The sequence below is a fragment of the Excalfactoria chinensis genome, chromosome 26, assembly GCF_039878825.1.
Source record: "Excalfactoria chinensis isolate bCotChi1 chromosome 26, bCotChi1.hap2, whole genome shotgun sequence".
In the NCBI taxonomy this organism is placed as follows: domain Eukaryota; kingdom Metazoa; phylum Chordata; class Aves; order Galliformes; family Phasianidae; genus Excalfactoria; species Excalfactoria chinensis.
The window spans coordinates 1,130,039-1,144,022 of NC_092850.1; the positions used below are offsets into that span (position 1 = coordinate 1,130,039).

Genomic DNA, 13,984 nt, shown 5'->3' on the forward strand with positions numbered 1-13,984 from the left:
ATCCCAGCACCCCATGCCCGAATGCTGGGACTGCCGGGCTGTGTCCCTGCTGGTGGCTCCCACAGCAGGCAGCAGAGGCTCTGCTCGAGACCCCATGAGGTTCCACCTTTCCTGGAGGCTTTTGGCCAGATCTCAGGGATGTGGAGACAGCGCAGAGCGCAGCCGTGTGCCCGCCAATAGCTGCTGGGGCATGGGATGCAGCAAGCACCTCATCCTAGGGCTGGCAATGGGGCTGTCCTGGGGAGGCTGGGGGGCAGCACCCAGGGCTTGGATAGGGCTCAGCACCCACAGGGGCCCCGCACCCTTCCTCCTGCCCCAGCAGGTCACAGTGGGGAGGAAACGCTGGTGCTGGTGGTGAGATCCCCGCTGGCAGCTGGAGCACAGGACAGGGAGTGGGGCAGCTGCCATGGAGCTGTGACCCCATCCTTCACTGCACCACCGGCACAGAGACAGCACCTGGGGGCACCACAAAAGCCCAGAGAGGACTGGGCTGGGGATCTGACAGAGCTGCTGGAAAAAATGGGCTCTGCAAAGCTGCCAGCACAAGGGTAGGTTCAGCCACACGGAGCTGAGCCACATCCTACTGCTGCCGAGTGCTGTGGGCAGATTCCAGCTCCCATCCCACCCCCATAGGCTGGGATCTGCCAACCCCAAACCCCTGGGTGGGCAGTGGGCACCCAGACACAGCTGAGCATCCAGCACCAGGATGGAGGAACGGCCACGGAGCAGCAGCAGTGGGCAACATTGGTACCTGGTGGTGGCTGCGTGAATGGGGCAGGGATCTTCAGGAGAGCACAACTGGGTCCAGGCTGGTGCTGGTGCCGGGGGAGCCGTGCCCGGTCCTTGGCCTGGCATCACAGTGCAGACAACAGCATGGAGCTGGGCTGAAGAAATGGGTGCCAGAGATGAAGAGATGAAAGCTGCCACGCAGGGCTGGGTGGGCACGGGTCCTCCTGGCTGCCGTCATCTTCTGATGGTGGATGGAAGGAGGGAAGGCTCTGGGGCATCCCAGCAGGAGAGCGCCGGGGTGGGCAGGGCTGTGGGGAAGGGGTGGCGAGGTGGGGAGGTTTTGGGGGGGGGGGGGGGGTCTCTAATAAATATCACACGCAGCACTGGAGGGGTGTGCACGGAGTGGGGGTCGGGCAGGCAGGGCGGTGCCGTGGCCTCGGTGTGCTGCCATTTGGTGAAGGCTTTCCAAACACAACGTTGGATTTCTCCAGTTCTTATGAAAAACAAGAAGGGTGCCGTGTCCGGTCAGTAACCCTGTGTCCTGCGGGGAGCTGGATGGGGATGGGGGGATGGGAGATGGGGGGGAGGGGGCTCGGCGGGGGCTCACATCACCGTGCAGCATTTGCAGCGCTGCTTCTTCGCGTCCATATCTGGCTCAGCCTCCTTGGCTTCCATGGCGTTGGTGTCCGGTTTCTGCCCACCTGGCACTTCATCCCCTTGCAGTGGGGCGGCCACCGGCTCCAGCGCGGTGCCATTGGGTGGTGCGTGGTCCTTGCTTGCTGGCTCTGGCTTGCTCTCGGCGTCCTCAATCACCACCAGCTCAGCTTTGATGGTACCCTCCAGCCCCAGCACCTTCTTGGTCTCATTCTCATCCTCCACGTTCTGGTAGCCCATGAAGATCATGGTGACCGGCTGCTCCCTGCTCGGCTCCGTGCCCTCCGTGGAGTTTTCCCTTGGCTTTGCCTGCAGCCCCGTGATCTCCCTCCGTGGTGTTGCCTTCTGGCTGGACGTGGCACTGCTTGGAGCCTCCCCACTCACCGTAGCTTCACCCAGGGTCACCTCATCCGCCTTGTGCAGGAGCTCATCCACCTCAGAGGAGCTGAGTGGCTGCGCCCCATTCTGCAGAGCTCCATCCTCGGCACTCACTGCATGCACCACTGCAGGGACAAGAGAAAGACGGTGAGGGAAAGGGGGGGTTGCAGGAGAGGGTTTGCTCCTGCCACCCCCAGCTCCTGCTCGGCAACCCAGCACTGCCTGAGGGGCTGCTCCCAGCCCTCAGTACCTGCAGAGCTTCAAAACCCAGTTGGTGCTGTGGTGTCTGAGCTGTGGCAGCGCTCTGCAGCACATCACCACCATTACTGCCAACCCCAGCTGAGCACCCGGCTGCAGTGCATCCCAGTGCCCATGGGGGGACAGAATCCTGTGCTGCTGGGTGCTCACAGCGCTGCAGAGCCATGGTGAGGGGCGCTTCCAGCCCATCACGTTTTCCACTTGACCTGGAGCATCATGTGATGAGCAGTGCAATAGCTGCAGGTGCAATAGCTGCAGAACCCACTCGGTGGAGCAGTAGATAATAACCAGGAGGATCTGGCACGGCTGGGGCTGCCCTCTGAGGCTGCTCAATGCTGAGTTGATCCCTAAGATTGGGGGTGCTGGGCCCCCAGGCAGTGCAGGGTCCCACTGTGCTGATGCAGACGATGAAGGTGACAGAGGTGATGGAGGGCATTTCAAAGCAGGAGTGGCCGTGGTGCTCTGCTACTCGCCTGGGGATGCACTCAGTCCATGGATCCCAAGGTCTGCACAGCACCTGGACACAGCTCTGTTGTTGGTCCTCACTGCTGACACAGTTGTCCCTTGGTTCCACCAGCCCCATCTGAGCAGGTTCCCCAGAGCAGGCACTGCTCCCTAAAGCTGTGTTTTCTCCCCTAAATCTCTGTCTTCTCCTCACCCTGGAGACAGGTTCCCTGCTTCCAACCTGGGCACTGTGGGGCCATGGGGTTCCCCAACAGCTCGGCCCTGTCCCCTTCCCAGACAGAGGTGCCCATGACAGTGGGATAACACAGTGCTGATGCCCCTTCCCTCGCTGCTGGAATGCACTCCTGGGCCTTCAGATGGGATGGATCCTCTGCTCTCCAGCAGCACAGACTGATGTGCAGCCCCTGGGATGGTGCACACCATCGGATGGCTCCACGCCACGTGGGATGGGGTGCAGGACGTTGCCCTACGGAGCCAGCAAGGACAGCAGGAGCTGCTCCAGCCCTTCCTCACCCTGCTGCCCACTGGGATGCTCGGCAGCTGCTCCCTCATCCCCTTCCCTCTGCTCCTGAATCCTGCTGGAGGTGCAGGACGGGGCCATACCTTTTAGCTCATCCTCGTATACTTTGATCCCTTGCACACAGTGGTTCTGGGGGAGAAGCGTGGTACTGGACAGGACTTTGGTCTCCCCAGTCACTCTGTCCTTCTCCACCGTGATCTCCACTGAGTACATGGCTGGGACACAAAGAGCACAGTGAGCATTGACAGCCCCAGAGCTCCCGAGCAGCAGCGGGTGGGCGCAGCGGTGCAGTGCTCAGCGGCGGTAGCAAGGCAGCAGGATGCAGCCAGGAGGAGTGAAGGCAGAGGCAGGTGTGACATCCCAGGTATGGCCCTTCTATGGGAACCCACGAGGCCGTCACCGTCCTGGAGCTGCTGGCATCCCCTTACCTCCACAGGTGCTGTGTTCCCCAGCTGTGCCCCTTTAATGAGGGCATTAAGGCAGGCGGCCACCACGTCCATCTGTGGCCACCACGTCCATCTGTCTGTCTGGCCTGAGCGTGGAGCCAGGCTCGTGCTGGTGGGATGCAGCATTGAGGGTGAGCACTGTGCTTCATGGGATGGCCGTTCCTGGGCATCACTCCTTCAGCTCCCTGCCTGTCCCTGCTGTCACCTCATCCTGGTGATGCTTTGCTCCAAAGATTCCAAAGCTGATTTCTTTCTCGTCTGAGCCATCGACAGACCTGAGCAAACCCTCTCCAGGAGCAGAGCTGGCTGCAGCCCTTTGGCCCCAACTGCTCCCATTGCCAAGCTCAGGCAGCGCCCCCCCCCCCCCCCCCCAGCCCTGGCCTCGCATCGTTCTGCTCCCTTGCATCAAGAAGCAGCAAAAAAGAGCAGGAGGAAAGGATTAAACCAGAGCAGAGACATGAAACAGAGGGAGAAGAGTGAGGACCCCGAGCAGCGAACCAGCCGCAGGCTTCCAGCAAAGAATGAACCATCTGATGGCAAATAAATGACATTCTCTGCCCCAGGCTCGGAAACTCATCGAGCGGTGGGGATCGTTGGTGGCAGAACTGCGGGGTGGGCTGTGCATGGAAGGCAGAGAGCTGAGAGGTGCTGCAGGGCGGGAGGAGGGAGCAATCCTCACGTGGAAGTGGGCACGTACCTGCCTTCATCATGTCAGTGCCTTGCACCGCCTTCATGGGGCTGCTGGAGACCTTCTTCTCAGCTGGGAATGGAGAGAAGTGGCAGCCTTAGCTGAAATGATGCCCAGCTTATCCGTGTGCTTCATGTACCCTGGGATGGGCACTGGGGTGGATGGGGCCTCTTCCATGGCTACCACCAGGATGGGGTCCCCCAGCCACAGGACATCACAGGGGGTTGGGGACGTTGGGATGGGTTGAGATGGGGACATTGGGATGGAGATGTGGGGTTGAGGCCGCCCTGTTCCCATGCCCAGTCCTGCTGGTGCCCACCCCCAGCCCAGCACAGGAGGGGGAACCACCATCAATTCAGCATCCAGGGTCACCTACCTACGGCTGCGCTCAGGGGACTCTGCAAAACAGAAGAGAGATGACACGAGCTGTGGATGCACCACGCATTCATTGCTCTGCACACCCAGCCCCAACCCCTGCCCTGCTTCATCCCCTCCCATCCAGATCCTGCAGGGGAGCAGCTGTGCCCACCTTCTGCACGCTGGGGATGCTCTCTGCCTTCTCCTTTGCTGGTGCTGCCACCTCAGCCAGGTTCTCCTTGGTGGATGTAGCAGAGCTGCTGTTCTCCAGTGACTCCAACTCCTTTTCCAGCCTGAGGGAGAACAGGAGCCATGAGGCTGTGCTGGGATCACAGCAGACCTGAAGGGTCTTCCAACCCTCTTCCTCTCTCCATGTCTCCATTACCATGCAGGCAATGCAGCCCCTGCTGCACAGCAGCAGCCCTTCAGCTGGACACATCCCCACTATATATACAGCCTTCAGCAGCTCTTTCTAAGGGAAAAGCATGCACTTGTTTGGCCAGACCTGCACCTGTAGGACCGGACTTTGCTGCAGCCAATCCCACGTGGTGACAAAGCCCAACCCATTGCACACAGTGCCAACAACTGGTGGCATGGAGTAATGTTACTTCCCTCAGGTTTTGTGCCCAGATTCATTAACCCCTGTGCAAATCTCCCTAGGAAAAACAGAGTCCATTCCTGGCCATTGAGCCCAGCCAAGAGCCACGCAGCCCTGATGGCTCTGGGACACAGTGGGGACACTGCAGCTTTGAGCCCATGTGAATCAGTGCACCTCTGTCCATGTTGTCCCCTTCTTTTCCCTCCGAGCCCACAGGAATGCACTGCACCATTACACCAACACAAAGGGCCCTTCGTGCTTGAGCCAGCCCTGCTTTGCTGCTGGGCACTGCACAGCCCCGTTACCTCTGGATGGATTCCTCCAGCTCCTTGGTCTTCACCTCATCCTCCTGCATCTGCTTCTTCATCGCCTCATCTTCCTCAGAGGCAGAGGATGGGGTCCCCTCCAGCAGCCATCTCTCCCGCAGCGCCTTGGACTGGGGGAGCACAGAGGGGCACGGTCTCATCACCCTCCTGGTTTGGGGGTCCTGATGCATCCCCAGAACACACTGGGGTCTCCGGGGGAGTCTTCCTCACCTTGAGATGCTGCAGCTGCCTCCGATCATCCTCCAGCTGCCTCCTCTTGTTCTCAATCTCTGTCTGACGTTTTCGCTTCTCCTGGATGGACACAGAGCTGGGCTCAGCGCAGGGTTGGGGCAACACTGGGAACTGCTGGGGGGGAACCTCCATCCCAGCACCTCCGAGAGCAGAGAGGGTGCAGAGCATGGACTGTTCCCAGCCTCTAAATGTCACCTTCCCCCCAGACTAGCCCTGCTAAGCATGAGCCGGGCTGTGAGGGGAAACCAACCCTAGGCGGTCCCTTTCCCGACCCCCCCCCCCCCTTCTGTTGCACATCCTGGGTTCGATCCAGATTGCTTTAGCAGAGTCTGTCCCAGCCCAGGGAAGCGTCAGCCGCTCTTTTTCTCCTCTGGCCCAGAACAATTTGCCCTTTGTGAGGCACAGATCGGCCCGATAGCGAGCGGGGCTGGGAGCTGGCAGCAGGGGAGCTGCTGTGGGGGAGCAGGGAGATGCTATGGGGGGGCAGGGAGATGCTATGGGGGAGCAGGGAGATGCTATGGGGGAGCAAGGAGCTGCTATGGGGGAGCAGGGAGATGCTATGGGGGAGCAGGAGGCTGCTGCAGAGCACCCACTCCTTTCAGGGCTGCATCACATGCAGCACTCAGCCCTTAGGAGAAGGCAGGGAAGACCCTCATGCTCATTTCTTTCTCACTCAGGGCTCATTAAGGCACTGCTTCGTGAGTTAACCCAGCTGCCAATTGCATCTCTGGTCTCCGGGTGCAGAACCAAGCCCTGGAGGAGCTGCTTGTTGGGCTGAGGGCGCCGCTTGTTGTTTTGGTGCCACCCTGTCACCCATGGGGACTCACCGCAATGGCCTGCAGCCTCTCCTGCTGAAGCGTGTTGGCCTCCACAGCCCTGCAAAGAGAGCAGAGAGAAGCTGTGAAGCCCCGTCGCCCACACAGAGAGATGTGGGGAGTGAATGGGGACATTGTGGAGCCAGACAGCGCGTGCAGACAAAGGCCGGGCTCTTCCCTTCTGCTTCCTCTGCTTCCCTGTGCTGTATTGAAGCTGAGCGCTGCCCCAACACATCTCCTCCTGGCACCCCAATCCTCTTTGTGCTCCTCTTTTCCTCTGGGGCCAAGCAAGCACTGCTGACAGCCCAATGCTGTGCGGAGGGGAATGGCCACGACAGAAGGGTTGGAGAGGAGCACTTCTGGCTGCCTCCGCTATTCTGGCTCACACTTTCCATTTCAAGCCTATTCCTTGGCTGCTGACACCTTTCCTGCACAGCGACCTTTCCAGGCTGTGCGCTGCACAGACAGACACACATGCATGGACCCAGCTGTGCTACCCAACACCAGGTGCAGCTGCAGGCACCTGCTCGGGGGGGTCCTGGGGAGGTTGTGGTGGGAGGGGAGCAGGCTGGTTGAGTGCCAGGCGATGCTAATGAAGCAATTAGCTGTGGCAGTAATTGGAGCAGGAGGCTCAGAGGTGTTGTAAGGCGATGGCTGGTTGCCATTCGTTTCCCAAGAGCTTGGGAAGGGGGCAGGTGCATGGAATGGGGCTTGGAGAAAGCAGGGTGAGCTTTGGGGCCCCTGAGCGAGTGGAGTGAGGGCACCACAGTGGCTGAGGTCGCACAACCCAGCAAGGAGCTCCAGCCCCAACCACTGAAGCTGCTCCAATAGATGATGCTGAGCAGAAGGAGGCAGCAGGGAGAGCTCTTTGGTTTCATTTCCACCGACGGTGATGAAGCGCGGATCCATTTTCGCACCTCCCAGGAGTTTCTGCCCTGGCTGAGAGCATTGGAGCTGGGTGATGGAGGCTGGGAAGGACAACAGGACACACTGCCTGCAGGTCCTGCCCTGCACATGCCCAGCTGGGCCTGAGGGCTTTGCAATGCACAGTTAAAGGCAGAGCAGACAACCCTGCCCTACAGCGGCCGCAGCTCAGGGCTGCCAGCCTTGGTGGCCTGAAGCATTCCCAGTTCAACTGGGGTAAGTGGGGACGGGGAGGGATGGCTGTGCTGCATCCACAGCGCACAGCAGGGAAAGCAATTGGTGAGGAGCCAACAGCTCAGGCTGTGAGCTCAGAGGGGACCAGCAGAGCACCCAGAGCTCAGCACCAGGGTACAGCTGCGGGGCACGAGCCCCCCACCCCACAGTAACCATCCCTCTCAACCTCCCCCTCGGGCAGTGCAGTGTTGAGGCTGTTTCCCTCCTTCCCACCCCTCAAGCACAACATTCTCATGGCGTGCAAATGATCAGCACTTTCCAGAAAGCCCCACTGAAACAACAGGGACGTTTCCTGATGGAAAAGTGGGAAGCGTGACGCCCCACGGTGACCTCCACCCACCATCACCACCTCTGTGCTCATGGCTCAGCTCCAGCCCAGCACTGGGGGCTGCCCATGTGTTCTGTGCATGCAGAGTTCTTGGCAGAGGGTGAAACTGAGAGCAAACAAACACGATGGGGAAAAGGTGCTGCGTTTATAGCAGTTATTTGGGGGCACTTTGAGGTGAAGCTGTGATGCTTTGAGCACACATCCTGTCTTGCATCGCAACGCTGCACCCACTGGAACATCTGTGAGCCCCATCCACGCTCCCTTTGCTGCTCTTCACCCTGGCTGAGCTGGCTCTTCCCTGCACCAAACCATCAGGACCACAGCACTGCTTTCCAATTGCAAAGCTTGGGAGATGGAGCTGTGACAAACTGATGGCAAAACAAGATGCCCTGAGCAGGGAGATGTCAGGGCTGTGGAGCAGACATGCAGCAGCCATCCCCAGGCCTCGTAACACCCACGTCACGGCTCTAACTTTGCCACAGGCAACAGCCCAGGAGATGAAACATTCCCCTTCCCCCTCCAAGAACCAGATCCAGGACTTCAAGTAACCACTGGGCCCAGGCAGCTGGGATGGCTCCATGCAGACACTGCACACAGAGGTTGCAGGGAGGAACTTGCTGGCTCTGCATCACCTTTCCCCACACCAAGGGGCTGTAGGACCACACTGGCAGCAGCCCATGGCCTCAGGGTACCCCATGCCAGGGCATCTGCCTGCTCCAGGGCCAGGGATGCCCTCTGAACCCAACTCTCCGTACCCCAGACTTTGGAATGCAGCCTCTTTCTCTCCTGGATCTCGCACAGTTCAACTGATCCAAGCTTTTTCAGCATTCCTGAAACGTTCTGTTCTGCTTTTCTTCCTCCATCCTCTTTATTTTCCATTATTTGCTACTAAAGTTTCTGCAATCCTGGGGTGAAAGCCAGAAATCTTCCTGGCCCAGGGAAAGACACAAAACAGGCTGGATGCCCCTCGCTGCACCATACTGGGCCCAGACCCCCCCACACCCAACCCTGTGCTCCTCTCCATCACCCCAATACCCTGATAGACAGAGAAGGGGCAGAGCCTGGTGCTCCCAGGTCCCCCCTGCACACGGGGATGGGGTGAAGAGATGGGAGGATGGAACGGGTCCTACAGCCATCACGCTCCGATGGGATCCCGCTGCTGGGGGCTGATTCGGGGTTAAGCCCGAGCAGCTCCGAGTGGCCGCACCTCCTCCGTTCCCCTCCCGCAGCTCACGGCCGGGCCCGGCGGATGCACGGAGCCGGGAGGCGGCTGCCCTGGCAACGGCACCATGGCAACAGCGCCATGGCAACAGCGCCATGGCAACGCGAGCGAGACGGCACCCGGCCGGGGGATGCGCGATGCGATGCGCTCCGGCCGCCAGGACCGCGGACCGGGACCGGGCCGGGATTCAACACTTATAGGGCTCCCGGGAGGCCGCAGCCACACCGATGTGAGCTCCACGTTACACCGAGATACTACAGAGGAGTGGAAAGGTGACCCCGGTGGCACCGGGTGCTCAGTTACCATCCTCCTCGTGAATCACAAAGGCAGAAAAGACACCAAAAGAACCACCCCATCCCCACCCCATCCCTCCCTCCCCTCTCCACTTCATTTCACCGGGTCTCGTGAGCTCCTGCAAATAGATTCATGCTTTTCTGCCCGGTGCATTCAGGTCTCAGCTCCTCCGATCCCAGAGCAGCTCCTCAAGCTGTCGATGCACTGCGTGGCTGTGGCATGAGAGGTGAGGCCGATGGGATGCAGGTGGCACTGAGGGACTGAGCCCCAGGAACTCACACCTGCAGCAACAGCAGCCTTTGGATGGAGCTGCACACCCACGTGTGAGCACACAAGCACCCCATGTGTTCCCTCCCTGGGCTCTCCAGCTCTTTCCAGCCCTGCTGATGCCGCTGTTTCCTCCCATCACAAGGGAAGCCCATGACCTTTTGTCTCCTCCCCGCCTGACATGAAACAATAATGTTTATTTGCCTTCCTCTGTTTTTTTTCCCATTAGCTCATCCAAATGTGTGAAGAGCCGTTTCAAGCTGCTCCTCCGCCCCCCGACCTCTGCTCCATTCCCACCAGCTCAACTCCGAGACAGAAGAGAAGGAAGGGAGAGGGTTCATCCCAAGCCAAACTCCATCCTGCAGCCCTGGGAGGATGGGCAATAGAGGGAGCAGCACTGATTTGCACCGCTGCTCCTGTGCCGACAGCCAGACCCAAGGGAAACTGGGTCCAGAGTGCTGCTGCAGCAGGGAAACTACAACCCCTGCCCTGATGTGCTGCTGCTCACAGCGGGGTGCAGAGCAAAGGGACAGCCCAAGTCCTGCAGTGAACGACAGCAAAGGCAAATCCCTCCCAGCAGGCTCAGGAGGGAATGGATAAAGCTTTGCTTGGGAGCAAGCAGCAGAAAGGGGAGGCCAGGACCCCCTCAGCTGTTTGCTTTGAGCCACACCAGCTCCACTGCCTGCACAGCCCCATCCCGAGTGGCTGCTTTGGGAGGAGATGAGGTGGGAGGAGGAGATGGCAGCCCCAGGCTCCCGAAAGATGCAGGATGCATTAGAACAAGCGGAGCTGCCTGATTGATTCTTCAGGCTGAGACGTGGGCTGGAAGTGCCAGGAGAAAATGGATCCTCTGAATATTTGATGAACAGAGGCTCAAGGAGGGAGTTTGATTGGAAAATTACAGATCTTTCAAACAATGGTTCAAGTGCCCTCCGAACACTTGGGTTTCCAGCTCCCTTCCAGTTAGAGGAGCGAGGCTCCACGAGGAAACACCCACACGATTTATGAATGAAGCAGAGCTCCCCACACCTGGCACAGCACTCAACCCACTGAGGCCGGCAGCCCAGCAGCTCCAACACCAGCCCAAGGATGTGGAATTCAAGTCCTGCCATCACTGGGGTCACTGTGGCTGCATCACATCTCTCCTCAGTCCTACAAGGCACAAACATTGCCTTGAACACCAGGGCACATGAGGTTCTATGGAGTATATAGGGATGTGGTTCACATTCAGAGTCCTGCCTGGGCACCCAGCCCAGAGCTCTGCTCCCTGTCCCCAGCCTCCATCCAGCTCCTTTGCACCAGGAAGCACCTGCCACAGCACAGCCAGCATTGTTCCCTCCCCAACAGCAGCTCCAGGGCTGCTGAGGATTCATCCTCATCCCCTGAGACCGGCTTCTGTCTGGGGCCTGAGGGGCTTGCTGCCTCACAGACGGGTGCAAGCAGTAAATACAGACTCAGTTCAGGCTTCCTGAATCCGCCTCTGCCTCCAGCCCTGAGCTTTCCGCCCTCCATCAGACCCCATCCCTTGTGCACGTCCTTTCCCTTTCCCTTGCATGGGGGTAAGTGGCTATTTCTGGTCAGGAACAAGGAATACCAGCAGCAGTTTCCCAAGGAAATCCACTCTTGCTTCAGTTCCTTCCCCACCTTGTGCACTTCTGAGCTGAACCCTGAGCCCTGGCTCCCCAGGTGCCATTGTGTGGCTGTCTGTAGCTGGGCTTTATGGCTTCCTCCAGGACATTGGGAACAGTGCCTCACTGGGCTTTGTATCTCAATGGAGGTGCATGGAGGAGAGTGTAGGACCCCAAGCCCCACCCCAAAGGGAGTGCCCCAGGTTACCCTAAGGGCAGAAATATCCCTTCTTCCCCCCCGTGGGTCTCCTGTTCAGATCTGGAGTGATGGAGAGAGCAGGACCTGGAGGGCTGTTGGCTCCCGAGGAGAGCAGCAACAGCAAGGTGCAAAGATGTCAAAAGGAGCTATCAGCAGCCAGAAGTGGAGATGCTAAACCTCCAGCTACCCAACAGCATCACTAGCAGGACGAGCAGAGGACAGAAGAGCAGCTCTGATGGGACCAGCAGAGCCTTTTGTAAGAGCCAGAAGCTTTTAGCCAAACCTCCTTTGGCAGCAGAAGCTTGTGGTGTCCAGCACCCTCCTCCAGCTGCTGCCAAAGCTAAAGGAAAGCAAGAGCCAACCCCAGGATCGTGCTTCCCAGCACACATCAACAACTGCAAAGCCAGGCCTAAGTCTTGGGAGTGTTTGGCCATGGGACCCCAGTGATCCCAGGACTTTCCTAAGCCTCCATCCCAATGACAAGGGTATGAATTTTGCAGAGCACACCTGACCCTTGGTTAAACCCCTTGAAGGAGCACCGGGGCTGCAGGTCTGTCCATAAACCCAGGGAAAACACATCTGCATTTCAACCACCACCAACTTTGGCACACATATTCCAGCCCCAAAATCCCAAGATTCATCTCCATAAGAGCCAAAACCTGAACGACCAGAAGGGGCTGCACCAAAGCTGCCCAAACAGAAACTGTGAACGCTCCGGTTTCTGCTTTGCTACTCAGCCCTACGCTCTCACCTCCGGGGCACATTTCCTTAGCAGGGTCTGTAGACACAAGAAGGAACAATCTGGTATTTCCAGCACACAAACAAAAGCCCCAGCACAGCCCTGAAGGACTCCTTGCCCCCTGCTGACAGCCAGCAGTCCATCCCACAGCCTCCAGTGATAAAGGGGCTCAGCACAGAGGAGCAGAGCAGTCATCTATGCTGTCACCTGGCTGGGAGCTGACCCCCTCCCCATTCCCACTCCAGATCCATCTCCCCCCCAGGCCCCTGTTGGTACTGCGTAGTGAACCAGGGCCCAGTGAACCAGACTCCCCTGACAGGAGGAAACAAGCACCTCAAGCCCTCCAGCACCCCTATGGGGCTCCCCCAAACTGGGGGTAAATGGCAGATGGCCCGGGCCTGTTGAGTGCTGGTTGAGCACCTGGTTAAATCAGCACAGGGCAAAGTGCCCACAAGGAGCAGACATTCACTGACCCCTGGGTTGGGCTGGATGGGTTCCCCTGGAAAGACCTCAGTGCCAAACCCAGGAGATGCTGGAGGGAAGCAAAGGGAAGCAAAGGGAAGGGAACGATAGGGCCACAGAGCCCCGTCCTCAGCTCCCATCCTGCCTGCAGGTTCCAACCGACCGGGGCAGGGCCCCACCGCAGCACACAAAGAAGGTCAGGGCGCTGGAGCATTCCTCGGCTTCCGAGAGTCTCTCCCCAGCAGGATGAGGAGTGCAGCCCCCTCTCCAAGCCGGGCCCTTCGGCACCGCGTGCAAAGGGAGGGGTCCGCGGGCTCCCAGCCACCCACTCACCCCCAGCTACGCACAGCAGCAACAACAGGTTCAAAACAGAAAAATAAACGCCTTTCCCACCCCATTCCCCTCCCCCCCCCCCCCCAACCGCCTCCCGCACCGCTGTCGGCAGACGCTCGAGCCCCGCAGCTCTGCTACCCGCTCGGGGCCTCCATCCACGCACCACGGGTGGTCGCTTCGGCGCCCCGCAGTAGGGCAGGAACCGAGCGGGGTCGGGGGGGAGGGGGGGGGGCAGCTCCTTCTGAGCTCTATGAGGGTCTGAGCCATCGCCATCGGGGGTTCTGCAGCCCCTCGGTGGGGATCCCGAGCCCGCTGTGCAGGGACGCACCGTGATTCAGGGCCCCGACCCGCAGCGTGGGGGGATGCGAGCCGCACGAGTGGGGTGCGGGGTCCCCGCGCCGAGGGGCGATTCAAACTGATGCGAGCGACTTCTCGACCCTCCGTCAACGGGTCCCCGCAGCCCCACCGGGGGGGTCCCGAACCCCGACACCCGGGTGCCGCCTCCGCCTCGGCACTGCGGTGCGCAGCGCGGGGAGCCCCGCGGCCCGGTGTGGGGGTCCCGCGGGGAACGGCTCCGGTACTCACTCCATTTTCCAGGCGGGTTCCTCTGGGTCCGTGCCGGGCGAGGCGTGGCGGAGCGTGGCCGGCAGCCGCCGGCGTCCCGGCGCTCAGGGCCCGGCGGGCGGCGGCATCCCCGGCGGGGCTGCGGGATGCGCAGGGATGTCGGGGCCGCGCCGGTGCTCCCGCCTCCCGCACAGCTCCGTCTGCCGGGCGCGGTCCGCCACTGCCACCGCCCCTCAACCCGGCCTCGGGGCGCGGCGCTCCCCGCCCGCCGCTCCGCGTTGCCGCCGTTCCCGGGAGACCCCCGAGGCTGTTTAAAAGGGTGCGG

At 60.2% G+C, this 13,984-nt stretch overlaps 1 protein-coding gene across 3 annotated transcripts; it reads right to left on the bottom strand.

Moving 5' to 3' along the window:
- Positions 1-1,087: 1,087 nt before the first annotated feature.
- PALM (paralemmin) lies at positions 1,088-13,862 on the bottom strand. 3 transcript variants are annotated; one of them, XM_072357445.1, is made up of 9 exons: positions 13,681-13,862; positions 6,478-6,526; positions 5,630-5,710; positions 5,399-5,529; positions 4,668-4,788; positions 4,515-4,536; positions 4,148-4,210; positions 3,088-3,219; positions 1,088-1,886 (listed from the first exon to the last, which is right to left on the bottom strand). In XM_072357445.1, the coding sequence occupies exons 1-9, from the start codon at positions 13,683-13,685 to the stop codon at positions 1,333-1,335; spliced, it is 1,158 nt and encodes a 385-aa protein (XP_072213546.1). In that variant the 5' UTR covers positions 13,686-13,862; the 3' UTR covers positions 1,088-1,332. The 3 variants fall into 3 exon arrangements, with proteins under 3 accessions (XP_072213546.1, XP_072213547.1, XP_072213548.1); XM_072357446.1 differs by lacking the exon at positions 3,088-3,219 and having other exon boundaries at positions 13,681-13,859; XM_072357447.1 differs by lacking the exons at positions 3,088-3,219; positions 4,148-4,210 and having other exon boundaries at positions 13,681-13,860.
- Positions 13,863-13,984: the final 122 nt, after the last annotated feature.

Bases quoted from the DNA above. Each gene is read 5' to 3' on its own strand.
- PALM (XM_072357445.1), bottom strand. The intron at 5,711-6,477 runs GTGAGTCCCCAT...GTGTCCATCCAG, and splicing joins AGAGGCTGCAGGCCATTGCG to GAGAAGCGAAAACGTCAGAC. The intron at 4,211-4,514 runs GTAGGTGACCCT...CTCCATTCCCAG, and splicing joins TCCCCTGAGCGCAGCCGTAG to CTGAGAAGAAGGTCTCCAGC.